Source organism: Pseudopodoces humilis, chromosome 5 (assembly GCF_049639895.1).
Source record: "Pseudopodoces humilis isolate 2021_Gansu_Grassland_sample_001 chromosome 5, ASM4963989v1, whole genome shotgun sequence".
Taxonomy (NCBI): domain Eukaryota; kingdom Metazoa; phylum Chordata; class Aves; order Passeriformes; family Paridae; genus Pseudopodoces; species Pseudopodoces humilis.
The window spans coordinates 14,421,390-14,448,281 of NC_142204.1; the positions used below are offsets into that span (position 1 = coordinate 14,421,390).

The following is a 26,892-nucleotide window of genomic DNA, read 5'->3' on the forward strand; positions in this document are numbered from 1 at the left end:
TGTATTTGTCACAAATTGTTACAAACGAGGAGCCATGAGAGGGGACAGAAATACACCTCCTTACCCTCCCCTGTTCTAATTTAAGCATCTGCATGCATCCTTAGATGTCTGAATATGCAGCCCAGACACTGGAGGAGCATCTCTTCTGCAAGTCTGGATGCTGTTTGTGTATCACAACTCCAAGAAGTAGATCATAATCACTGATTATTTGCAATAAATTCATGTGGACACTCAAATGAAAAATGCTTTGAAGGCCAAAAATTGCTACCTGTAATTAGGGAAAACCAAAACATGCCCTGAGCACTATTTTTTTTTTTTTTAATGTTACCAAAATAATCTCTGTAAGGTGGGAAAGGAGGTAGGAAAGCAAATCTGTTATTGCAAAGCTGTACCATTAGGCAGCACAAATGCTCATCTTGGAACTCTCTTAAAAAAGAAAGGTAATTTTTGATGAATAAATTTAATCAATAAATCTAAACCTAACAGCCACAAGAACAGAAGTTATCAGAAGTGGGAATTAGATAGGAGGCAGGTAAAAGTTAATCCCAAATACGGCTACACTGTTAACGGTATCTAACACAATATCTCAGTTCAGTAGTTTATTTTCTACCCCAACTTTAGTATTTAGATTTCTAAATCACTACAACAATTTAGTAAGATTGCAAGTTTGACTACCTGAAACTAAAGGCTAATTTTACCAGACCACTGTATAGACAAAATACAGATGACAGTGTTTAGAAAGCTGGATACTGATGAAAACACATAGAAATTGGATTCAAAACTGAGTTTATATCAATTGTTTTTATTAGATATCAGCAGTTTACAAATCTGAATTAAGAAAATTACAGAACAGAATTAACTTGAATTCATTCTTGGTTGTAAAGTTTTTCCTTTAAGGTCATAATAATTTTTATGCAGGATGTCATCAGCAATAAATTCTAGACTGTCTAAAACACAGCCCCACTATTTCCTTATTCAATAATTGATAATTTATCAAAAATCTAAGATTGTGCTAAACATTTTAACAAGTATTTAACTACTCTATTAGGCCCTTAGTAGATTTCAAGTTTTTATTTTTTATTTTTTATACAATACAGAATTTTTAAAAGCACTTAAGGATTCTATATTGCAATTTTTTTTGTAACTTTCAAAACTAGGTATAAATAGACTGTTCCCACAACAAGGTGAAATCCACTATTCAGTATTACCACGTTTTGACTTCTCCACATTCACATCTAAGCACAGAACCTTCTAGCTGGAATACTGTTTTAAACCACTAATTCCCCACCATTTTAATGCACATCAATTAATGACTTCAAGAGCTTTTAGTTCCTGGCAAGCACAGGTTTAATTTAAATGTATATTTTGCTACAGTCTACTAAACAGCACATCTCCTTTCTCCTTCCTGCCTCACAGACAGAGCCAGTAATAAAATAAAGCTCTCAGCTTACCTAACAGTAAGGTTGTTAAGAAATAAAGACTGGAAAGGAAGAAAAAAAAAGTATATGCAATGTAACAAGTTGCTGCAAGATTTCTGCAAAGATGCAACAGCACTAAGAAGAGGCTGAGTCAGAAATCTGCACTAAAACAGGTAAAAACATCATCAGTCTTAAGGCAACCTTCATTTGAATCAGCAGTGATTACTTGTGTGCCTGAAGAGGAATCCTTTAGCTTCAGTTAGGAGCCATATCGATCCTAGAAAAGTAAAAACAAATAACAAACCAAATATGAGTAGGTTTTACATGGAAAGAAATCAGTTTTACTTCCATTTGTGCAATAAATAGCAGCTGAATTCTTCAAGACTTTCAGAAAATTGACCAGTGCTTTGGCATCTACTTTAAGAAGTCTACGGAACTCAAAACCAAATTTATTCTTTTCTCCCTAAAGGCAATTCAGTGGCAGGATCCATATAGAAATACTTCAACTGATGGTTAATAGATTGTGACATTTTTACTCACCTGTATAGATGTCATAACTCCATTAGCAAGGACAGAAAGTTTGCCAGCCACAGATTTCACCCCTTGTTTAAACTGAGCTATATCAGGAGCTGAAGGCAAGACATTGGTAATATTGTAGCTTCCTAAAAGGAGAACACACACATGGAGGAAACAGAATTTTGTATTAAAATTAACCTTTTTTTTCTCTCCCTGAAGCACAATGTATGACTAGGAGCACTACACAGAGATCTTGATGTCTTAAATGCATCTTCCTTTGGATTGTTTGCAGGTTTTCATAATTCCACCCAAGTGTCATCCTCTACACTCTGTATTCCCAGCAAAGCAATTCATGTTTGGATAGTAGATGACTTATTCTGTTTTTCCAGGCTGTGACAAGGCTGTTTTGTATCCTCAACAGCTGTTATCCCCTTGCATTTTGAAAATTAATGCACTTCAGAGGTGGCTGAAGTGATGAACCCTATTCGTGTGCTTGCAGAGTGGTGATTTCCATGCTGTATAAACACATATATTTTGCCTTACTACATCTGAGGCTTTGAAAAATCCATAGAAATTACAGTAAATGCAAATAAATTAGGTTTTAAAACTCCAGAATAATGCTGGCAATCCAGCTTTCCTTAAAGTCAATATATTTTGGACAGAATTAGGTGTGCTGTTATTATGGAAAGTGCAGGTCTAAAGGTAACAGAAATCAAAGATAATTAATTAATTACTCTAATTATACTCAAAACTAACTCCATGCTAAGTATTAACATGACAACAATTACCATCACCCACTCACTGGTGAAAATAATTACTGGCATACCTTAATATCAAATATGGGATAGTGTCAAGGGCACAAATCCAACTAAACCAGAATCACAGAACCATGATCACAGAGTCAATTACAGAATGGCCAGAGTTGGAAAGAATCTCAAATATCATCACATTCCGACCCCCCTGTGACAAGCAGGGAAACCTTCCACTATCCCAGGTTGTTCCAAGCCCTCTCCAACCTGGCCTTGGACCCCTTCCAGGGTTGGGGCAGCCACAGCTTCTCTGGGTAAACAGAGGTCAGAGCATCACCACCCTCACAGGGAACAATTTCTTCCTCATATCCAATCTAAACCCACTCTCTGTCAGTGTGAAGCCATTGCCCCTCATCCTGTTACTCCAGGCCCTTGTCAAGAGTCTCTCTCCATCTTTCCTGTGGGTTCCCTTCAGGCACTGCAAGGCCACAATGAGGTCATCCCAAAGATCTCAGGAATTAATAGGGCTCCAGGAAGTAACCATCCCAAACCAGACCATTTTCCAAATGGAGACTCCTTTTAGTCTTTTGAATGGGGGGGGGAGGAGGAAGAGAGAGAAAGAGAGGGACCATGAAGCTCCTGTGTCCTGGGAAGTCAAAGGCCTCATCAACAGGTTGAGACAGACAACCCTGGAGATAATTTGTTTTACCTAAGACAAGAGGCTGGTTTGTAGCACAGATGCCTTGTAACATTCAGAGAACTTACCACTACAATATTTCAACCCAGCATGGGTTTATAGATATTATAGATCCTCTTTATAAATTATCTTCAAGATTTCCCTCATACAGCCCTATTTCCGAGCTGTAATTTGGACTTCCTCACTATCTGTTCCACTCATCAAATGCTTCAGGCATTTTTGTTACTAAAATCAGTCACAGAAATAAAATCTGCAGATATAAATAACCTGAGAAGCTCTAATCACTTCTCAGCCACAAGAATTCCCTATCATTTGCTGGCTAAGTTTGGTTGGTCTGAACAAGGCAGAAAAGCAACTCCTTTTTTTGTGGTTTCCTTGCAAACTGGCACCAAGTCTGCCACTTGCCTTTCAAAAGCATCAGCTTTGAAATAATACAAAAAGGCTTTTTCTTGCAGCCCTTTCTTTGGTTAAAAACCTCCCTACAGCATTCTGTACAAAAACAAGGAGCCCTACACTGTTCTACCCTGACATCTCATAAATGCTCATAAAAACAACCTTAGGTACAAAGGATGTTTTATCCCAGCAAGGACTCCAAAACTACAGTAGTGTTTTTGTTGACAGTGCTGTTATTAAGTTTATTTTACGGAACTAACAATATTCTGGGCATTAATTCCACACCAGACAAACTGTCAGTGCTGTAGCATTTCTCCAAGAATGGCCACCCCTCAGTTTTTGGGGTGAGGGGTGTCGCAGAGACATGCAGGAAAGGAAGTTTCTGTACATTTGATAAAATGTTCATTTATGACACCATGCTGCAAAGACTCTTTCAAGTAGCTAAAGCAACTTACTGGGATTTTTGCTTCATATCTTCTTCCCTCAATTTTTTTTTCACATTTCAAATTCCTAAACCCCGGTCTTAAGCAACTGGTAACAGGAGTTATTTCTCTGCTAGTCAGGGTATTCAAACTTGCTTTGGGCATCAAAACTAAACAGTCACGTGTTTTGGGGATTTTCCCTCCTACTTTTCCAAAGTGAAATCAGATGCTGCACACTGTTTGTTTTTCCAGCCTATTTGAATAATTACTCACAGATTTCAAGTTCTTCAGTAACTCTTCTTTTTCCAATTCCTTCAAAAGCTAAGGAATGAAACTCAACTGATTAAACCTATAGAATGTTCCAGTATTTGCCACCTTTTCCATTGCACATCACTGCACAATCCAAGAAGCATTGGAAAGAAAACAGACATTTTCAATAACCTAATGGACTTCTTTTCACTCAATCTAATCTTTCTCCCTTTCTGATTTGATGAACTACACTCTCCAGTGTGAAGTGTTCCAACAAATCTTTGAAACAGACAATCCAAGTGAAGATCTTCCTTAATAATTTTGCAAGGCCAGAGGTAGAAGCAAATATCCCACTGAATGGATATGCCATGCAACAGTTTACATGGGAATTTCAAGTCCACTAACATTTTATTAATGATTTTTCCTAGATCCAGTATAATTATGACAGCCAATGAGCTATTCATGGTAACTGATCAAAAAACTACCTGAGACTACTCAAACTACTGAAACTACATTTAGATGTTACCTCATTGGAAAATATTACAGTTTTCCTTTGATACATGTTATTTACAAAATAGTCTGTTATAGGCAACACACGCCCCCAGTATAAAATACTGAACTTACAGAATCAAAAACTGAGAACTTGAGATTTAAGGGGTTAATTTTTAAACAATGACTACACTTGCTGTCCCTGTTGGAGCTATTAGCATTTTGCTTGCACAACACAATGATTGTGATTAGAAGCAGTCAGGGCCTGCACTCCCCACATGCTCCAGTTTCTCACTCTGTTTGATATGTACCTGTTGGTTGTTTTCTCTGGTCTTCAAATAAGTCAGCTGAACTTATGGATGTGCTTCCAGAAAGCCTTTCTAGCCGAGACCTTGCTTCATACTGGAAAAGAATTGAGAATAAAAAGGATTTTATCAGCTTGCTGCCACCTTTTGAGGTCACATCAGATAATCAGAGACTACAGACACTTAGAACTGGACTATACTGAAAGTCGTGCCAGTTTCAATCTTCACACCCCTTACACTGAGTTTGCCACCATCTCATTTCTGAGTTGTCACCCAAGAGTGGCATTTATCATTGCAACCCCAAGGGTCCCACTCACTGTTAGATACCCTACAATTCCTGAAAAACCATTAAAAACAACTACAAAGAGTGAAATGGAGGGGAAAGCACTGAAGTTAACATCCTGCTGACTCTTCCAACCACATGACACTTTTAAGTCATCTTTTTCCAAGTGCCCTGCAAACAGTAATTATACTTTTAATTAGTATTTACACTGTTAGATTTTCATTAAAAATCTGTATCCCACCTCCAAAATGCAGCACAATACTAATCTCTTTTTTCTAGGCTGATTCAGCTCCTTGCAATTCACTCAACCATTTATTTACTTGGTTAGCTTTACAACATTAATGATGTTTTCATGTAACAAATACACAGCAGGAAGAGGCTTCAGCAGTGGTTTGTTGGCATCAGTTTGGGTATTTAGAACAAATTAAGCCTGATTCTATCAAGAATCGGGAGTGCTAAATCACAGTCTACCACTTCTGCCAGGAAAGAAGAATGATGGAGGTATGGTTCTATGTGTAACTGCAATTACTTAAATTCTAAATTATCAGAAATTTGTACATTTATATCAAACAAATAATCAAGGGGACATAATTCTATAAGCTCACTAATTCTACAAATTTTAACTATTGATTGCCTTCTCTCTTACAAGAACACCATTTTTATAGCCATAGAATATTTTAACACTTAAAAATACTTATCACTGTTTCCTACATACATCAGCCTGATCTTGCCTTCCAAAGTACATGTCTGATGAAATGGCTTTGACATTGCCAAATTTTTTCTGTGCCTCATCTGTGTTTGCAGGAGGTTCATATTCAGGCTTACGCCGAGATGCAGGCCTGGAAGGACAACAAACTGCTTCAGGGAGAGAAACCTCATTCACATCGTGACAGAATGAAAGGAATCAAGAAGTACTTAAGTGCTCCAACTCTATTGTACAGGTAAATGAAAAATATGATTTAAAGTAGAAAGAAGACAGGCAGAAAACACCAACCAAGCACATAATCTTCCCCTTTTCTACATTTTCTACTTGGTTACAAAGATTGTCAGAGAAAGTTGTCATAGAGAAAATATACTTTTTTTATCATCACAATCGAACTTGGTTTTTGTGTCTCCAGTACCTCCATCCTCAGAACTGAGCACCCCAAATTTTCATTTGTTAACAAGGTTTCCTTTGATTCATCACACAATAAACAAAGCAGGTATGTGCTCAGAACGGGGCAAATATTTGAGTTTCTCCCCACATCTTTTGTCTACTTCCTTTTTTGCTGAAAGTGTTTGGGAATTACCTCCAGTACATGCACTGAACAGCTCTGAGCAGAACAGACAGTGCTTAAAATGTGAGAAATTCAGCTTACAAAAGAAATTCAGGCAGGAGATCTCTTGACTGCTGATGGAAGTTCTGGCCAAATTTTTCTTTTATAGACTGAAGAAAATCCCACTACTATGACCATGACCCAAATCACATTAAAACTTGGGCTTTCTGGACAAAAATCAGTTTGGTTTTCTTGGGGTACCTGTCTGAAAATCCTGTGCCTTTTGAAGTTAACAATATATCAATGTCTTTACTATTATTTTCTTTCTTCCAAAAAGCATCTGAATTGTCATCCCATTTAGAGAAGGTGCTGCTCCTCAAATCTGAAGAATCATAGTACCTAGAACAAAAGAAAGAAAAACCTGTTGAAAAGTCAGAACTTTGTTATTTATTGAAAAGTGGGAATATATTTATTTGTTGTTAGATAATGACTGCTATAAGTATTCATTAGCAAGTATGTTTTCACCAAAATTACAGCTGTCAGTTGTGAGAGTAATTTGGATTTCACAATATTGCTTTAGAAGCTTTGTACAGTTTAATCCAATGGCTCAGAACAGGCAGGAAAGCCTTTATTTCTGGTTCTGTATTTTTTTTAATCCAAATACTAAGAACTCATGAGTTTTGCAGCACAATTCATTAAAATTAAATGCTAAAAACGTATTTCTTGAAAGCGAGTCTGAATTTAATAAGTCAATCTTCTCTTGCACATCAAAACCACAAGGAAAACACAAAATAAAAGGAAAAAAATTAAGCATGTTTGTCAGTTCTGGTACATGATTTGATCTTTTCCTCTTTTTATTACCTACACATATCTCAGCATATATGGAAAGTATTTGAAAAAATAAAAATACACCACCAAAAACCTATTAAAATGCTGAAGATTAAGATTTTGTGCTTGAAGAAATTTACCTGAAGTTTGGCTATGACCAGAATGGAGAGAAAGATGACCAAAACCACAGGGGGATAGGAGAATGGAACCATTTAGCACAACAAGATAGGATATTAAAACCTGCCCCTGCATTTTGTGAAAAATACTCTTAAAAAAGAAAGTTCTCGATGTTTGCACTATGAATGGTCAGGCCATTCGATTTTGCAGTTTATGAGAAATGTGACACCTGCAGCAGCAAAGTCTCAGCACCAAGCACGGAAAATATGAGGGACAGATTTGGAATGAACATCTCCAAAAAGCAGGAGCCTTTCTCCTGACAGGCAAAAATAACCCACAGCAATTTTTTTTAATTCCATAATAAACAATCAAGGTGTTTTTATGGATTTGAAGCTTTCCAGTCTCACAATGGCCACCAAAACCATGACACATTGGGCAGGGGCTGCATGAGCTGATTTGAGTAAAAGTATTTATTTTCTCTAACCTTCCCTCTCACATTTTTGTAGCTTTGCAAAATACTTCTTCAGTATTTGGGGTGGGGGAAGAGAGAAAAACTGCATTTAACAGATTAAATAAAGTTTTACATTGTGATGTTAATAAGATTGCATTAACTGTAGCAAAAGCAGAACATCAAAATTCAGGATTTTTAGAGGCTTGAATTTTATGTAAAAACCTTGAGACTTTTAGCTTGCTTAATTCATTTATCAGCACTCTAATATCCAGTATAACTATTTTGCTTTTGGGCAAAATATACTAAGATGATGCTAAAGCTACTTTGCCTCTATTTCAAAGTCTCAACTTGAAATAAAGGATAATAATACCCTTAACAAGTCCAAATCTGACTGTTCTTTCTTTAAAGAGAATGAACTTGTGTACCAACTCCAACTGCATTCTCCCAGCTCGAACCAGAACAACAACAGCAGGGTTACAATTACAGCCAGGTTACAACTTATCCTCTAATCACTGAACCACAGCACATTAAAAAGCCTCCTCCATAATTCATCCTTTGCCTGCTGGTAGCTGATGAATAATTTGAAAGCAGTAACAGTTCTTTTCAGGGAGCAAACAAGGCAAGCACTGAAATGCTACATCTTATTTTACAAGACTGCTGCCACTTTCCTTGGGCCCACATTTGTATTTCTGCTGCAGTGACTGCACTACAAAATAGTGACACAAAAGCCTTTGTGCTTTTATTTGCCTGTCTACAAGCAATTAGGTACAATTTCTCATGTTTCTGTGGCATGGATGCAATAAAGGCAGTTTATGAAAGCAACACCTGTTTATGTCTCTCAGTCCAGAAAAAGCTGGTTCATTGTAATTAGTGCCTGCAAGATTAAATTATTTTTCTTCTCCCAAGAGCAATATTTTATAGTGTGCATTGCATTCATCCTCTGATAACAAACATTACAATTATTTTTCACTTAACATTTTATGTTTTACATAAAGTCTCTGAAATAGGACTGCAGACATCCACTCAACACACCCAGCACAATACCTCAAAAAGATTGAAGTTTTTGCATTTGGCATGCAGAGAATGATGCAACTGTGGTACATCTAATATCAGACTTCAATGCTTGTTTAATTTGAAGTTGAAGACATTAGAAAGAAAGAGAAAAGGAATAAACACAAGTCATTCTGACAAAAAATTCACTGGATTTGGAATACAGCAAATAAAAGTTTACATGGCAACTGTGTGTGCAAGCAGAGACTAGACTGGACAAGACAAAATCTACAAACACAAAGTTCAGACCACTTTCCCAACAAAGCTGCCTCCCCTCTTTCACAAATCCATCTGTCACTGAGGCAAAGTCAACTTTTCCACAACTCTTCTGATTCAGATGTCCCCTGAAAACATGCTGGGTGTGTACACAGGTTCAAACTGCCTTCATCTCAGCTTTCAAAAATACTGTGCATATTATTATGGCATTTGCACATCCTTCTGGGCCCATCCAAAATCAAAAGCTTACAGAATACCTTGAGCTAGAAGAGAAGTAAGAGTCTTCCACATCATCCATGTACTTCTTCTTTGGCTTTGCAATTGTAGGTGTTTCCTGCTCTATTGTTTGCATATCTGAGGTGACTGAGTGAGAAATGCCACTGGGGACAGGAAGAAAACAAGCATGTAAAGAGATGACAAAACTCACACCATAAAAGAAAAAAAAAATCAAAGCCCAAATCTAGTTTCTGAAGCTTGCTGAGAAAGTCCGAGCTATACAAACATTTAAGGAAAGAGGAATTAAAATAAAGGACCCTTGGAAAACTGTCATTCTCTCAAGTAGGGACAGGACTTCTGAGCACAAAGTCTGTTCTAACACCTGGAAAACACAATCTAGGTTGACCTCTGTCTGGCAGGCTAGAACTTAAATCTACCAGAAGCTTCCCTTTGACAAAGAGAAGATTTTTTGCTGATATTGTCAAGTTTCCATAACATGTTCTAGTCCATTTCTTCATTTCCTGAGTAAAATAAGGGTAAGTGCATAAAACCACAGAGTATTTCAAAGTCAGTTTCCAGAACTTCACATACCTCCTGTTGATGCCCAATCCCATGCCAAGCCTCTCCAGTTCTGTTTTCTTCTTACCAGATAGGTTTAAGGTTTCTTCTCTTGCTTTAATATCAAGATCTCTGTAGGCCAACCTTAAAGATGATACACTGGAAAAAAAAACCACAGTTACCAGAGAAATGTCCAATGCTACACTGAATGATCAGCAGAAAATTAACAATAATTATTGTAGCACTGTATTTTCTAACGTCTTCCCTTAAGGCACATTTGGGCCCAGCTAAGTCTCTATCCCTTACCTCTAAACCATCTTAGTATTTTCCAGTCACACCAGTGCAGCAGAGACTGAGGTTTTTCATCTTGATTACAGAATTGCAGAAATACTGCTCAAATTTAATTTGTCAGGTCAAAAGGGATATAATTTTGATTTTAATGAGCAACACAGCAATATTTTAATTCGTAAGTCTCAACTGGCATGAAGTACAGATGAACTATCAGAAGAAAGGCAAATGAAATTCAGGATGCTGCTGGCAGATGTGGTGCAAAACTAAAAGGAATAACTGAAAACATCTACCCAGAATTTTAAGCAGTAAGATTAGCAACCCTTCTCAGGAAATCTGTTTTATTTTTTCATTTTATTTTTATTTTTATTTTATTTTTATTTTATTTTTATTTTATTCAAAACTGTATTTGCTGTTGATTAAAACAAATGGGAATACGGATCAAGTTTTTAGAAGTAATTTCAGCTCCCTATTATTTTCACTGCTCAGCAGAAGCTAAGGAAATTGTGTACAAATTTAAAAATCACATTTAAAGTTTCAAGTCTCAGAACTCTTCCTCCCTCTAAATACTAAACTACAAAAGAGTCATTTCCATTCCTGCCACAAAACAAAGTCTTATTGAATTAATTTAGTAAAGCTTATTACTCAAGCTTTTAAAATTAAAACCACCACACAAATTAGTTTGAATCAAATGCAGTTTTAGCAGACTTCACCCTTCCTTTCATTTTGGCATCTGCTGCCACCTACAGTTAAAATTCCCAAATGATAATCTCAGGGAAATACAGATCTCTTGCCTCCACTGGGACTGGATCCATAAACTTGGTGTATGTGCATCCTTCATGTTTACAAGCATTTTTAGAGAGTTTTGGCTACTGCAGAAAGGTTGCAGAACTTACAATAAAAGTTGGCTTGGATCTTTAGATTTATACATTTCTGACACAAAACCCAAGACACTACTTGGGACTTTCCTCCAAACTAAATTATACAATCAAAGACAATATTGATAAAGAATAATAATACATGAACAATCCTTTTTTTTATTATTTAGTTTTTACTTCAGAGTCTCTCCACTGGTATTTTTTGGCATTCACCAAGAACCATGATGTTGTGCTTAAAACACTTCAAATGATCCCCTTGTGATTGTCATTTTTAATGCAACCAAAACATCCATCTCTGCAAGGACAACATAAAAGTGAGCAAAAGAAATGGGGCGGAGATTATAGACCTAACACCTTGGTATCACAAGCAAAAAGTGATCTTGCAATTTTGTAATAATTCAGAAAACTTAAAAGGTTATACAAAGGATTCCCTAGCACCTGACAGGCTGTTAAGCTGTTAACAGCAAACTAACCAACTATTTAGTAGTCTAATGTTGATGACAAGTAGTGAAATATTAGAAACCAAAAGCACATAGCAGAGGAATGTGGAAGGAATCAGGAACAGCATCCTCTGAGCTTTAGGGCTGAGTATTTATTAATTAAGGTGGACCAACAGATTCAAGGCCTCAGACAGAATTATTCAAAGGGTTTTGGCAAAAATGAGGGCAGTTCCAGTATAAATCAGCTGAAAACCTCATCAGGCAATTAGAGACATATTTAAACTTCCTCTGCTCTTACCCACTAAGTACAAGTTAAGCTGAATATTCCCTATGCTCTTAGAAGCATTTTTCAATATTACTGAGTTCACTGCACCAAACCAAAATAAACTAGGTAACTAGCATGAGATAAAAAAAATGTCAAGAGCCAAGAGTCTTCTTAACACTTAATTTTCTACAGTAACTCATCAACTGTATAAACATATATTTAATAGCCAAAAAAAGGGCACTGGGAGAATTACTGCTTGGCTCACCTTAAACAAGTCTGGGCATTTTTAAGGACTGAAGTTTTACTGGCATATGCTAATCTATGGTAGTATTTAAAATGCTGTCAATTAGCTCATTAAATTAGGCTTCATGGCTTACCATAATATAATTAATTCATACTCACAGTGGTTCTTCCTTCTCAGTTTTCTTACTACTGTGAAGATCCTCTTGTTCCTTCATTTTATCTACAGCTTGTGCTTGTTTTTCAATCTCATTAAAGCTTTGGCTACTCACTTTTTGGGCTCCCAAACCACCTTTTTTGGCACCAAGCTGGAATTATTGAAAAACAAAAAACCAAAAGCCCCAATATTATAACTGAGACAGCCACCTCAGCTGACTCAACAGCCAGATGTGAAAGCAATAGCAAACACTACACCCTGTCTCGGAGTAGTCCTTGCAGACAGCAAGGACAATCTGGAGCAGAGAAAATACTTCTTTCCATATTCTGGACTTCAAAATTCTGCTTCTGCTAATTGTACTTACAAATGTAGTTAGCTTTGCAGTGAAGTCTCACAGAAAAAAATAGAAGTATTCGAGTTTTAGTTGTTCAGAGATTGTCAGGCTCAAATAAATATAGCACACAGAACAACTTTGTTTTCTTTTGCTGTATAGGAATAATAAATTTCGTTGCAATGGAGTCATTATCAGATTTATAAAACACTTAATACTGCAATACAATGCAGTATTACTGCATTGTATGGATACAATGTGCTGACTCAGATGGTGGCCCAGCCCTCAAACTGCTGCTATTAGTCTCCTCTGTGTTTAATTCCTCACCTGCAACAGTGCAGCAACAAAAAAATTCACAATGCATTTATCTTCACCTTTTATTACTTTAAAGTCTTAATGTAAAAGCTCCAGGCCATGCACACACAGATCACAAACTGTACCTGCACCTGTCAGCCCAGTTCTGTTGTTCTCACTGGAAAGGACCAGATCTGCACAAATCACCCAGAATAAAAAATTCCTCTCGGGTATTAGGGTCTTCTAGTGGGAGCACAAAATCATGGGATTTAATCTAAATTATCTGCTCCAATAAACCTTCAAAATCTTCTGTTCTACAGTGGCCCAGACTTAAAAGGAATGACTCCCTGTAAAAAGCTGCCACCCTGATAGCCCACAATTAGCGTGGCATTAGGGTGACTATTAGTGCTGTTCCTTGAGTTGCAACAGTTGCACATTCAAAACTTGGGCTGCCTTCCTCAGTCTTCCTGTGCCCTGAACCATCATTTGGAGACACTAAACTCTCTTCCTGCCTTTTTACAGAGACCAGATGCTAAGAAAGTGCTAAGACCCCATGCAGAATCAAGTCTGTAAACTATCTTTAAACTATCTTGAAATAAATGACCTAAAATACAGTTAAAAATTCTCATGGGTATACTTACCCCCTTCTTAGCTTGATTTGGCTTCTTTTTTATGAAGGTGGTGTTCTCTGCAAGAATTAAATGTACATTAGTTAACAGACAATTTAAATTTATTCCAGAACTGCAGAAGAAAATTTTCGTAACATCAACCTCAAAATAGTTTTTGCCATTTATTTTAATGTCTTTCTACACTGAGGGGCTGAGATACTAAACCAAGTGACACAACAGAGCTGTGAATATCTCCAAGAAAATGTGGGGAGCTACCTTTGATTGGCATCTCTTGAAAATATGCAATAAGAATGCAACTACTGCTCAGTTGTCTGTTGCAGATTCCTGCTAATAAACAGAACAGGAAAGCAGGACTTATTCTTCTGAATCAGACTTGAGATCCACCTGACCTCATATCACTTCCAAGATGAGGTTTTTCCTGTCTAGAAAGGCATTGGCTGTGTTCAAACCCACCAGGGATACACATAAAACATATCTACATCTCACCCAAAACATCACAAGCATTTTAAATGGCTCCTACTGGATGCCTGTGCACACAGAAAAACTACTCTGAGCTGAAATTTGTGTGGAAAGGGGCATAAACAGAACAGAGATTCTTCCCTTAAGACAGAACTTGTCATGTCCAAACCAACCAAGAAAAGCACTTGTTTTAGGAGAACGTGTTAGAGATACAAATGAGAAAAGCAGGAAGTACATCCAGTGAACTTTTTTGCAGTCCTCAGCTCTAAAACAACCAAACCAAATTAAAACAGTGATGATGACCATACCTGCCTGAAGTATCAAAACAGGCCCAGACAGCACTTCTTTACCACCTCTGTGCTGCTGAGAATCAACACTTCATTCTCAGAAACCTGGTCCGCCAGGACAAGCCTCAAAGTGACAAATCACTGAGGTATTTTACTCTATTCTATTTCCATCAGCTTTTTTCCTTACTCACAGTATGATAAACTGCTCACTGTTAAGTATAAGAGTCTGGTGATTGAAGGTATTGCATTATCAACACAGGATTTTTCCAGTCCAAGTTTTTATGTTCAGATTTCTGAAAAGAGAGCAAAATCTATTTCCACAGCTCTTCCCAGGCAGGCATTCTCTGTCCAAAGGGATATTTGGGTTTCCTACATTTGCTGCTCTCTTTTGCTGCTTGCACTCATTACCTAATGCAGGCTGTGGGGAGGTGTTAAGGCCATCAACACTTGGTCCATGCTCTGGTCCTAAAAGATAAGGAATAACAAGGGTAAGAATATCAGAAGGCTCCGATATTCTGATAGAGACACCATAATGTGGTATTTCCATCACAGCTTTCCCAGTCACTAAGAGAGCAGCAGCTACCCCAAATTCTTGTGTTATTAAGGTTGGTTAGGTTATTTAACTATTAAAGCAGGGAAAAAAGAGGCTAAATTAAGATAATATTAAAAAAAATGCAACTTATTATTAACAAAGAACCAATCATACCTTCACAGGATTCTGAAATGTTTTCTGAAGTTTTCTGCTGGAGAGAAACTGGTTCTGGTAACACCCACTCTGTATCCTTTGCCTTGAAAAAAAAAACACCCACAAAATCAAAAGTGCACAGAAAATACAGCAAATAAATATGAGCACTTAGCTAAAGACTGCATAAGCATCACTGGTTTATTAATATTGAATTTTTATGATTACAGCTTTTAGGATTAAAACCTGTACTCAGAAGGGCAGCTCTTAAAATTAAAAGAAATGCCTACCTTTACTAAAAACAAGTGGTTTCAATCCACTCCTGAACACTTTTATTTCTCCTCTCAGGAATTTTGTTTACCTTATGTTTATCATCAAAACCAATAATATGCATTTATAACTGTGCTTTAGATTTATTTATTATACGCTGGATGATTTACTTAAATATAATCACCACACCTTCTCCCTAGAAGCTCTTGCATTTCCTGTTTTCATCTTTCACTTCATTTTTGATTGTGAGCAACATTCCTGGTGCATCCTCCCACTCACTTCAAACACATTCCCCTCAACAGGCAGGTTTGTGACCAGGTCACAACAAATGTTGTAAGAACTGTTACACTTTGCTGATCAAAAACCCAAGGTACAACACAGTATATTTATATCAGAGCACTTCCAAGTAAGAAACCCTGGCTCCAAGTGGAATTGTTATGTCTACAAAAAAATAGAATTTCATTCCACATTTAGCTACTATCTGGGTAATTTAAAATGATCATCTTAGAAAGTGGTTCACATCCAGGAAGAATTCTGAGACTCACAGAAGGAAAAGCAGATAAATACCAACTCCTTGACCTACCTTTTCTCTATAAAGTTCTCTTTCAGGGTTTAATCTCCACCACAGAGCTCACAGTCAACCAAAGTGTTTAGAAAGCAAACAAGAATTAGACAAGTAATTTGTACCTTGGTAGAAGCATGGGATGCAAAAAAATCTTCCTCCTCTTTGTTTTGAGGTGATGCTGGTGGCATTCCACATCCATCTGTCCACAGCTGAAATTAAGAGACAAAATTTTACAGGTTAATTGCATGAATGTATTTTTTCCCAATGCACTAATCTTAAAAGAATTCTGTTTTGTTTTCAGGTTAAAAACATATTGAATTTTCTTCTTGTCTGTGTTTTTTCCATACAAATTTACCCAATGTTCAATAGATTACATTCCTTTTTTTATTAAATCCACACATATTTCTTGTGCTTCTGGTGGACCAGCCAAGATCTTTGAGCACAGGCAGATCTCAGGACTGGGGTCCCCAGAGTGCCACAGGACTGCAGGACAGGACTCCAACCTGTGACCTGCACTCCAAGATTACTCACAGACAAATCTTTTCTCACAGCTCTTCTTACTCCATGCAGGAATAATGATCTCTGTCAGAAAGGATACTGAAGGTACAACAAGCTCACTTCACCATTCAACAATCAGTGTCATCAGTAAGTCAGAAAAGGAATTTTTTACCATGTGACATGGGAGAGGATGGTTGGTACTAAATGCAACCATCTGAATAATTTACTTCAGTAATTTAAGTAGCACATAATTACTTAAGTTTGCAGTGCACAGCTAAAAATATTCACTAAATATTTAGTGAATTTAGTAAATATTTTAGTGAATATCAAACAATTGGATGGAATCTGTAATTGAAGCAAGATAATCACAGTTCCTCAAAGAGTCATTTGGGAAATTTGCCACAAACTTAGATACACACAGTATATTATATTTAATAAACAGCTTAAGATGTAAAATGTGTTTAAGTCAAAAGAAATATTCTCTAAACTTAGTGGTGTGAATTATATTGTCCATACTATGAATACTTGAGAATGATCCATTAAATTTCATGGTGTTTGATGCAGTGATAAGAGAAAAAAAATCAAGCCCTCTTGCTTTTAATTTCCACTCATCTGATCAACTTCAAATGAACCAGTCCCAAACTTCAACAACCTGAATTAAACAATCAAAACGTGTTTTCTGTGTATGAAGAAGAGAAATGTTGTCAAAACTTAATCTAACACTTCAGAAATCAATTCTGGATACTTTGCTTGACTTCTGTCAGCAACCTAACAATGTTTTGACAGCTTGCATGAACTGCCTCAGCATTTCTGATAGAGAACAGCAAGTTCTTCACAACTCACTAATTTCCCAAATATTATTTTTGTAGGGAAAAAACAAAAAAATACATTATCTACCTGTTCAAAACAAACTCCACTTAAATCACACACAGTGTGTAGTTAATTCCATTACAATTTTTCATGCTATACTCCTCTAGATATCCAATTTCAGAGAAGTAAAGATAAAACCACTACATGGTTCATGGAGAAATGGCCACGTTATCTGAAGACTGATAACCTTTTGTATTACTGATCAGAAATGTAAAGTGACTTTAGAGAGAAAAAAAAGTGATTTTTTTCAGGAATCTCCTGGCCTCAGGACACACACTACTCACATCAGTCCCATGCTTTCTCGTGGCCTGTGTTGCAAGAGATTTGATCTTCTCCTTGTAGAGCTGAGCAGCACGACTGTTGTACTTGGCATTGGTGTCATTGGTTGTGCACCCATGTTGGTGGAAAAAAGCAGACTGGGAAGCAGAACACAGAAAATGCTTTCAGAACAGACTTAAAAGCTAATGTCATTTGACACAAAGATACATTGCAATGCAGAAAACTAGTCTGCTTCCCTGCCTAAATCTAATAATTTAAGTTATGGAGTCTAAGAAATCTGCAAAGTACAAAGGAAACTCCACTCTGGGAACTTCTTTACATATAAATAAAAACAGAAAAAACCCCAATATATCAGTGTGATGCTTTAAGAGCACATACAAATGCAAGCTTCCACCATATACAAAAAAATCCTTGATCTGAAATTAAGTGATTAAGTGGAAGGAAGAGGTAAAATTAATTGCCAGTAGTTGTGCTCCACAGGACATTCCTAATATTCTAAAAGGCATTGCTTGGATTAATCTCTGTCAAGCTGGGGAGATCAATTTCAATAGTATCAAAATGAGTGTACAAAAGTGGTCCTCCTTCAAAAGTAAGGGTTGTTTATGCACATATCTATGTGCCCAGATATGTTTATAGGCTTGTGTGTTTATATAAAATGAATAAATGAAGACTGTGCATTTCTGCATGTTAATATATACACTATTAACTTGGCACTTAGAGAAGCTTCTTAGAAACCCTAATTCCAATTACCATAGAGCTGTGATCTGAAAGCACAAGGAGCTAAGGACACTTTGGATTTTCTAGCTATCTAAAATTCACTAGGAAGCTCAGGATCCACTGTTAGCCAGGATTCAGTATCATCAGGCAATTACAGAACACAAATGATTGATGTTAATCTAGCAATGCTTCTAGCCAATAGTTAGTAAAACTAGAATTTGGTATTTGACTGGAACCAAAATGGAATGGCTTTTTAGTGCCATCAAAAAAAAAGTGTTAATTTTACTTCAATGTACAGACAATTTAACAATCTGTTTTTTCAAGTTTCAGGTATTAATCTTCTGAAGTAACCCAAACCAGACCATTGAGAACCTAAGGTATTTGGGGAATTGCTGAGGGTGTATTGCACCTCTTGGTACAACATATGATAGCAAACAGTGACATCCAAGCAGGAAGACAAAACCCAACAAAATTAAACAGTTAAGGTTTATTGTAATTCCTCCACTAATAGACTTCTAAGATTAACTGAAGACTTTTTCAGACTTTGCCATCTCTCCTTTCCAACTGCCTCAAACCCTTTACATAGCAAAATTGATATAATTGAATCAAAGTTTTTAATAATTTGGCTAAAAAGGAAACTGTTCTTAACATGAAATCTCCCTATTCTCATTAGTCAAAACAGTGATTTTTTATGTACTCGGTGGTATAACAGAAACTTGATGAGGACATTCATATAACAGCAGTACTAACATGGAAAGGAATAACTTAGCAAGGACAGGCAGAAGAAAAAGAGGAAGAAGAGACCATGTAACTGCACAGATCTGTAAGCCCGAGATAGTGACTTGCTGCATGCCAAATTCAAAGAAAAATATTTGACTGGAAAATACAGAAGCGGAAGATAAGTAACAATGATCCTGAACTCAGCATTTTTTGTATGTAAATAAGAAAAAAATTATAAAAACCCTAAAGACTTAAGGAAAGATGATTAAAACTGTCATGGAAAAGACCACGGAAAACAAGCTTGGGTAAAGCTTCTTATAGAAACAACATTAAGGACCAAGCACAAATGAAAAAATATACGGGATAAGCATCCAGGGAATTAGAAGAAAAATAGAAATTGCTTTTGGAAGTTGCATGTTCCCACACTGGGTGGGCCACCTTAAGGGAGCACTCCCAGTTATTTGTGGAAAAAGTTGTGAAAAGATTGCCAAAGAGCTTACAAAAGAAAACAAAAAGGGAGATTGAGAACTAGACAGCTGTCAACAGAACTTCAATTTACAAACACATTGTGTATGTACATAAAAAATCAAGTTGAAAATAACAGCCAACATGAATTGGCCCAAACCATGACACTGCTAGTCCAAACAACAATGCAGCACATCTTATCTTCAGCGCTAACTCAGGTGAAGTTAGATCTTGACTCCAGGGTGACTTTTGGCAGTTCCATGGGTTCTGGCATGGTTTTTTCACAAGACATGGAAGGAATGATGGTCACAGGAAGGGGCCCATAAGCTTCCTTTACAAGCCATCTTTGAGCAGCTGTCTAAATTAGATATTGACAAGGAATCTGATCTGGCCTTTTCAATGATTTTCATCACTGACTTCTAAGAAAAAAAACCAAAACATTATCAGACTACAAGAAAGGAGGATTAAATCAGCATCCAGAGGGACAGAGAAATTCTTAAAAAGAAGAGATGGGTGTGTGTGTGTGTGTGCTGTAACAAAAAAAAAGGACTGGAAAAATAAAAATAATTCCAGAAAGAGAGGCAGTAAGGACAGAGAACATTTTCCAAGCTTACATTACAACATTACCAAGCTTCAACATGCAAAGCAAACACCAGGGAGTACGTACAGCATTTGCATTTCCTCCAACCTGCATGCATCTCAGCTGGAACCAGGACCAATTGGAATCCAGCTCTGTAGACCTAAACGCAAAGAAATGTTTTTAGTGTTACCACCAAGGCCATTTAAAAAACCTCTCCGTTTCTGTTGTTTTGCCAAGTGTTTCTCTCCCCCACCCCACCCCTTTTTTTGTAATCTGTAGTTATTTATCAGACCCCAAAAGGTCCTGAGTCAGCAGCTGGGACACTCACCTGGAATAGGACAAACTCAGGGTGCAGATTTATTGCACCAGCTGACTATCTGAGCACTATCCAAGTACTAGAACCACAGAATAGTTTGGGTTTGGAAGGGTAGAACTCAGGTGCCACCACAATGAGCTGCTTCAGGAAGCTAAGCTGGCAACTGAACACAATTCCAAAGAAGCTATCAGATGAGAAGCTATCAGCAAAGCCAACACAAACATTAAGAAGGTTTGAATCAGAAGCTGAAGGAAGAATGGGTTTCCCTCTCTGAGCAGGTCTGTGAACAAACAAAACTATTAAAAGATGAATTTTACTGTCAAAACACACCAATACTTACCGAATGAAACTCAAGTGAACACCAAGGGACCGGTGGGTCCCTGAGCAATCGATACAGAGAAACACTCCATAGGTGATGCTTGCCCAGCTGGGGTTCTTTGCTCCACAGTCAAAACATACCTTAAAGAAAGCAAACATCAGTAACAGGACTTGAGCATAACCAGGCCTTAGAGCTGTATTACAAGTCAATGTAACACCCCTGCAGTGATCTAACTTTGTTAACTCATTCTTACAGCATTTGTTGACATGACAACTCCATGTATCCTAATTTTAGGCATCTAAAGAGGAGTTACACAATCTGCCCACACAACTACAGCCTCCCCATTTCCAAAATTAACCACTGTACACAGGTTAAGAAATCAGGTCAGAGAACTCACATCAGCCTAGTTCAAACACACATTTAACACAGTGCTTCCAGCACTGCTGGAATAGGAAAGTGGTTAAGAAATATTTCCCCGAAGGCAGGCTCTCCTCATGTTGCACCTGTGAGTCCCCAGAAGGTTATCAGCAGGACTAATGCCATCATTATCAACTTTCCTATATTGAAACCTTGACCTTCAGGGCAAGCCATGGCAATCCAGCTGTGTCAGGAAGGCCTCTGAGCACTGCTTATCCAGGCAGCCTCTGCAGATATTTGCATGATTCATCACTCACCAATTGCCACATCAGCCTTCCCACTGTCTGGGCCACACTGGTTAAAAAGCAACCAGGTCCACAATTACTGCATGGACAAACCCAGGAATTTCGTTCCCTCTGACACCGCGTTGTGCCTCTAACATTCAGCCAAAACAGCAAGAGCTGTATCTGTGTGTGTCTCATACACTTTGCAGGTCAGCAGAACATGACCTTCAAGCCCTTTTTCAGCTGTTCTGAATTCTGTGCTGCTTTGATCAAGGAAAGCAAGAACCAGAAAAAAATTATCTGATACAAATCAATTATCAAATGCAAGAAACACAACAACTTTAAACATAAACAGCTATTCAGAGTTAATGCCATGTGCACACATCTATTCCTGTATGACAGGTCTTTATCTGATCAATGTTTTTTCAGAGGTAAAAGGAAAAGGCTGCAGAGAAGCGTTTTTACAGCAAAAGCATCCACCCAGTGGCACCTAATAAGAAGTAACTCCACAGAGAGATAAGCTTTTAAACACAAACTGACAGCATTCCAATTTGCAACTTTATCCTTCAACATCCTCATATAAACTTAATGCATCCTCAGATCGCAATGGAAGTTCTAGCTATATGCAGATATGAAAAATAAAGTTTATTCCAAGCCAGGTGGGAACATATGGAACATCATAAACAGGCTACAGAGCTTCCAGCACCTCCTTGCCAAGCTGAACAACAAAATAAAAATAAAATTAAGAAGTCTTGCCAGAAACTCCCTCTGTAAACCTGGAGAGAGATTTTTGTCTCTATTTTTTTGTACATACACAGTCAAACAAGCCCTGAGTCTGGGATCAAGTCATGTCACCCATCATCCATCCAAATTAATTTCAGGTGCATGCCTAGGAGTAGTTTGAGGCTAAACTCCTCAGCTTAATGTGGGTGTATTTAGCTTGGGCACTCCAAATGTATCAAGCATAAGCACAGCTCACCAGCAGATTCAGCATTAACTCTTCCAACAACTGAACACTTTAAGGGTGAGCTGCAGTTAGGTAATGACTAGTAACACACACAGAAATCATGGAGATCACAGCTCGTGCAAGTCCTGCCTTTCCCTCTCAACAGGGACCTAATGCTTATTAATGTTATTTACATGTCCCACTCCTGCATGTGGAAATCGGGCATTCACTGGCATACAGCAGAAATGAAAGCAACACAGAATGGGTGGCAAAAGGAGGGGTTAGAGGGAGTCCCTGAAACAAGCTCAGGTGGAATGGCACACAGGGGGTGCGGGAAAAAAGAATGAGTAAGACTTCATGCATGCCATATTCTAAGACAACACACAGCTTGAGTAGTCAGAACTTGTTTCATTTTGGTTTTTTTCCCCAAATTCTTTGAAGCAGCTCCTTAAAATACAAGAGACTCATCTTCATTTTAAATTGACAATTTTCAGGCTTTTTCTTACAAGGCCAAAGGAGGATGGGGACAACAAAAGAGAAGATTCTGCTTTAAACTAAAGCAAACAGAGCAACCGTGGTCTCACTTCTGATACAGGAGAGCAAAGCTGACTTACAGGTGGAAGTCTTGTGGAAATTCCCTGGAGTACAAATGGGAAACTAGAATCTGGAGTGGGTGGTTAAAAAAAAACACTCATGTTTTTAAAAGTTCAGTCATAAACATGCCTGAAGGTTCTCTTCCTTTCCCTTTCCTTTCCTCCAATTATGAGCACTTTGTAATTTTAACATCTGAAATTCAATTGCATCACCTTGGAGTTGGCTTCCACAGCTCAGTATCTTCAGTGTTACACAGGAGACCCTAACAGATACCTGTGAGATTATTCAGGTGGCATAAAAATGTACCGTTCAGGACTGAGATGAAAGCAGGACTATCCAATTTTCTTCTGAAAGTAAAGGAGGAGATGCTATTTCCATCAATGTTATGCCAATATAAATAGATGCATGTTTCATTAACATTTAGATTAATTTTGCTTCATTTTCTCAATTTTTAAAGTGCTTCCCATCACATAATTTTTAAGAAACAGGGGGAAGAAACTAAAATCAATTTCAGAGCCACACTATGAAATTGTTTCCATTTTAAAAACACACAAATTGTATTTTCTGTACAGCTTTAGGTGCAACTAAAATATTAAAATATTGATTAAAAATAAATTTGAAGTATAGGCTTAAATAATCTAGTGCTTTCAAAATACATTTGCATGATTTTTGTTTATTTTGTGTTGAGACACTCCACAGTGTAGATTCACTTTGAATTCACAGTAAGAGTCACTTTGGAAAAACACAGCCAAAGACCTAACTGAGATGTCTGTACAAGAGCAAACACAGAGATTTGGGTATAACCCACAGCAAGCAGTTAATAAATCATAAAACATCCACCTTGCGCAAAACACCTACATTAATAAATAAACTAATTAAATATTGACATTGGCTATGGAAATGCAGTAATAAATAGCTGATAGAAATGCTATTTTTGACATGAGCAGAAGAGGTGAGTGGGTTCAGCAAGACCACTTATCCCTGAGGTCAGGGTTACACAGAAACTTTCAGCCTCTACACTCTGAACCTCCACTGGAACAGGGTTCCAGCCCCAGGGCAGATCCACACCTTGCCATTCCCAGGCTGTGGATCCAGCTGCCTGAACACCAACCTGGCTGAGGTCAGTAGTGCCACACTCAGCCAAGCTGATCTGAACCCAAGCAGCTCCTCCTAGTCACCAGCCACTGTCCCCAGATACGCTTTCCTTCTTCTCTTGCATCAGCACTAATAATGCCAGCTGCTGATCCCGCTGGGAAGCAGCTCTGCACGGGCACACGGACTCAGAGCAAAGGCAGGGCCAACTCAGAGTGCAGCCACCTGGTCAGGAATGCCAGCATAAGCGAGGGAACTGCAATGATGGCCACGGGAAGGCAAGAGGACTGCCCGTTTTGGAAGTGTCATCATCTCAACATGACTTAAGGGACACAAGATAGCGGAGCCCATCCTGGGGCAAAACCCAACACAAACCACTCCCAAACACACGCTGTAATAACAGAACTAAGCTACTGATAAACCACCGGCACAACATGCTGGGAGTCCAAGCAAAGACAGGAATACCATCATCAACCAAAGAAAAGAACTAGGTGGAAAAGAATGAAAAAACAACATTTTCAGAGGAACAGATCTATGACAGAATAGAAGAGACTTTCAGCACAGCCTGAGTGCGCAAGTCTTTGAAAGGGTTGAGCTGTAGAGCTCAAACACTCAAGTAAACAGTATCAAGTATCTTAAGGACTATGATCATTTTTATGGGTACAAAATACATCCTATTTAATAAGTGTAACATGTTGATTAAGTCATCAGGCAGCTGATCAGTCTGCTGTCATCAGGCAGTTCTACATTATGTAACACTCAAAGACACCAAGAACTCAAACCTCATCATAAAGGGAACTAACATGAAATTACAGATGTTAATTTCAAGACAATTATTCAAGCATCACTTTCAACACACTATCACCCACAAATTAAACTACACGCTTATTTAAATGAGAATTCTTTTCCTTAGCTCACATATACTAAGAACTACCACAGAGCACCCAGAACAGAGTAAATGCACATGCCTGCCTAGAGCAGGCAGTTCTTCCCAAACTCTACCCATAAACCACACAGTTAAAGCAAATTACTAAGCTTTTAATTCAGAACCCTTTTCATTATTTGCATTTTCCCATGTCTTTCTTCCCCACCAAAAAAAAACCCTTACATATAAAAAGGGCAGACAGGCTGCTTGAGAAGAACACAACAGAACGGGAACAAACATAAAGATAAAAAACACGAGAGGAGAAACTGATGGAAGAAACAACTTTTACTTTAGGAGAACTGTCAGACAGACAGGCATGGGAGAGTTGTGAGACCTTAGCTGATGTTTTCCACTCTCCCTCTCTCCCTTCTTAGGTCAACCAGACCGGGCACCACTGCATTGTTATCGAGTTCTCTGTGCCTGAGCCACTTCTTTGCCACTTGCCCACAGTGAGTGGCAGCACACATTGTGCCAATATTGCTGTGTCAACACAGAATTTCTATGTGGCGTCTGACACGGGGAGACAGATACACCTGAGCAACCACAGGTACCACATCCACCTGATTAAATCTACACAGTAACAAGGAGTCCAGCACAGGGGAACTGCCCGAGGCACCCCATGCTTGCCAGGCAGGGGCAGTACTTTCTATTTCTCCTGTGATCCCAATATAGAAAAAGTATCACAATGGCCCTAAACTACTAAATTTTCAGGTAGAGTGCCAGGGAATTTCAGGAGCTTGTAAGAGATCTCTTCTCGTCCTCGTTGTTGGGACTAGGACCTTTCCTTGATAAACTTTTCACCCCATTGCAAAGGCAAGTTTTAAGAATACTTTTGTTAGAAACTGAGTGTTCATCTCTGAGCTCTGCTTTGAGAAACCAGACCTGTGCAGTCTTAATGAACTGCGTTCAAAGAGTGGAAGTCAGTTTTGGACCAGAGACAGACATCCGGATTCCTAGTCTCAGAAAACAAACCCAACATGTTTCTCCGTAACGCTAATCCGAAGTTTCCTGGTGGGTGTATATTTCACGTATGCTCTCAGCGTACATCGCAAAGCCAACACAAACAAGCGACACAGAGCAGCTGCAGGCACTTGTCACCTGGCCAGCCACCTTTCCCAGCCCACACCTCCACACTCAATGGACACTAGAGCAACACCTTCGCACCACGGAGAAAGCCACCTGAGCACGGGACAAGCCCAGCAAGATTGAAAACCAACAAACTTTTATCACTGCCTAAATGTCTGTACCACCTTGTTGGATAATAAAAACAGGAGGGGAAAAAAACAAAAAGGCAACACACACTCAACGTTGCAGCTGTTTGGGAACTTGTTTTTATGCTCAGCGGACCTGAAGCACTCGGTGGGCGCCGCACCTCCCTCCCCAAGGGCGGATCCCTTCGGGATGCGGGATGCCGGCCGGAGGGACGGGGGCAGGCTAGGAAGAGCCACCCCGCTCCCGGGACTGCCACCCCGGGGAGCCGCCGGGCCTTTCCCTGCTGTCCCGGGCGGGACGCGCCGGGCTGCGGGCCCCGCGCCTCCCCCGCCCCGCCGGCTGTGCGACGTGTCACCGCGGCGGAGCGCTGCCCGCCGGCCCGGCCCGGCCCCTTACCTTGTTGGTGGGCACGGAGCGGAGCCGCTTGAAGATGGCGGCGATATCCTGCTTGCTGGGTTCGCACATGGCGCCGGGGGAGCCGGCGGGGCCGCCGGGGGAACCGCGGGGGAGAAGGGCCGGAGCTGCCGGGGCTGCCCGCGCCGCCGCTCCCGGGACGCTCCGCCCGCCGCGGCCAGGCCGGCCCCGCGCCTGGCGCTGAGGGGCGGCGCGGCCCCGCCCGGCCCGCCCGGTTGCCGCGGAGACGGGAGCGGAGCGAGGCGGCGCCGGGGTGCGCGGGGCGAGGGGTGGGAAACCCGCCCCCACGGAGTCACAGGAGCTTTG

The 26,892-nt window shown here is 39.0% G+C and overlaps 1 protein-coding gene across 1 annotated transcript; it reads right to left on the reverse strand.

Moving 5' to 3' along the window:
• Positions 1-780: 780 nt before the first annotated feature.
• ARFGAP3 (ARF GTPase activating protein 3) lies at positions 781-26,721 on the reverse strand. Its single transcript, XM_014260504.2, has 16 exons — positions 26,569-26,721; positions 20,784-20,902; positions 20,215-20,287; positions 17,651-17,782; positions 16,121-16,207; positions 15,188-15,269; positions 14,890-14,946; positions 13,748-13,794; positions 12,487-12,632; positions 10,247-10,372; positions 9,697-9,819; positions 7,039-7,176; positions 6,237-6,360; positions 5,245-5,335; positions 1,959-2,080; positions 781-1,695 (listed from the first exon to the last, which is right to left on the reverse strand). The coding sequence occupies exons 1-16, from the start codon at positions 26,635-26,637 to the stop codon at positions 1,678-1,680; spliced, it is 1,554 nt and encodes a 517-aa protein (XP_014115979.1). The 5' UTR covers positions 26,638-26,721; the 3' UTR covers positions 781-1,677.
• Positions 26,722-26,892: the final 171 nt, after the last annotated feature.

What these genes read in the sequence shown, in the direction of transcription:
- ARFGAP3 (XM_014260504.2), bottom strand. Translation starts at nt 26,637, where the DNA reads ATGTGCGAACCCAGCAAGCAGGATATCGCCGCCATCTTCAAGCGGCTC. An exon ending in CATTTCAGAATCCTGTGAAG is followed by an intron (nt 14,947 to 15,187) that starts GTATGATTGGTT and finishes CTTATCTTTTAG; the next exon opens with GACCAGAGCATGGACCAAGT. An exon ending in ACTGAGAAGGAAGAACCACT is followed by an intron (nt 10,373 to 12,486) that starts GTGAGTATGAAT and finishes TTTTTTTTCCAG; the next exon opens with TGTATCATCTTTAAGGTTGG.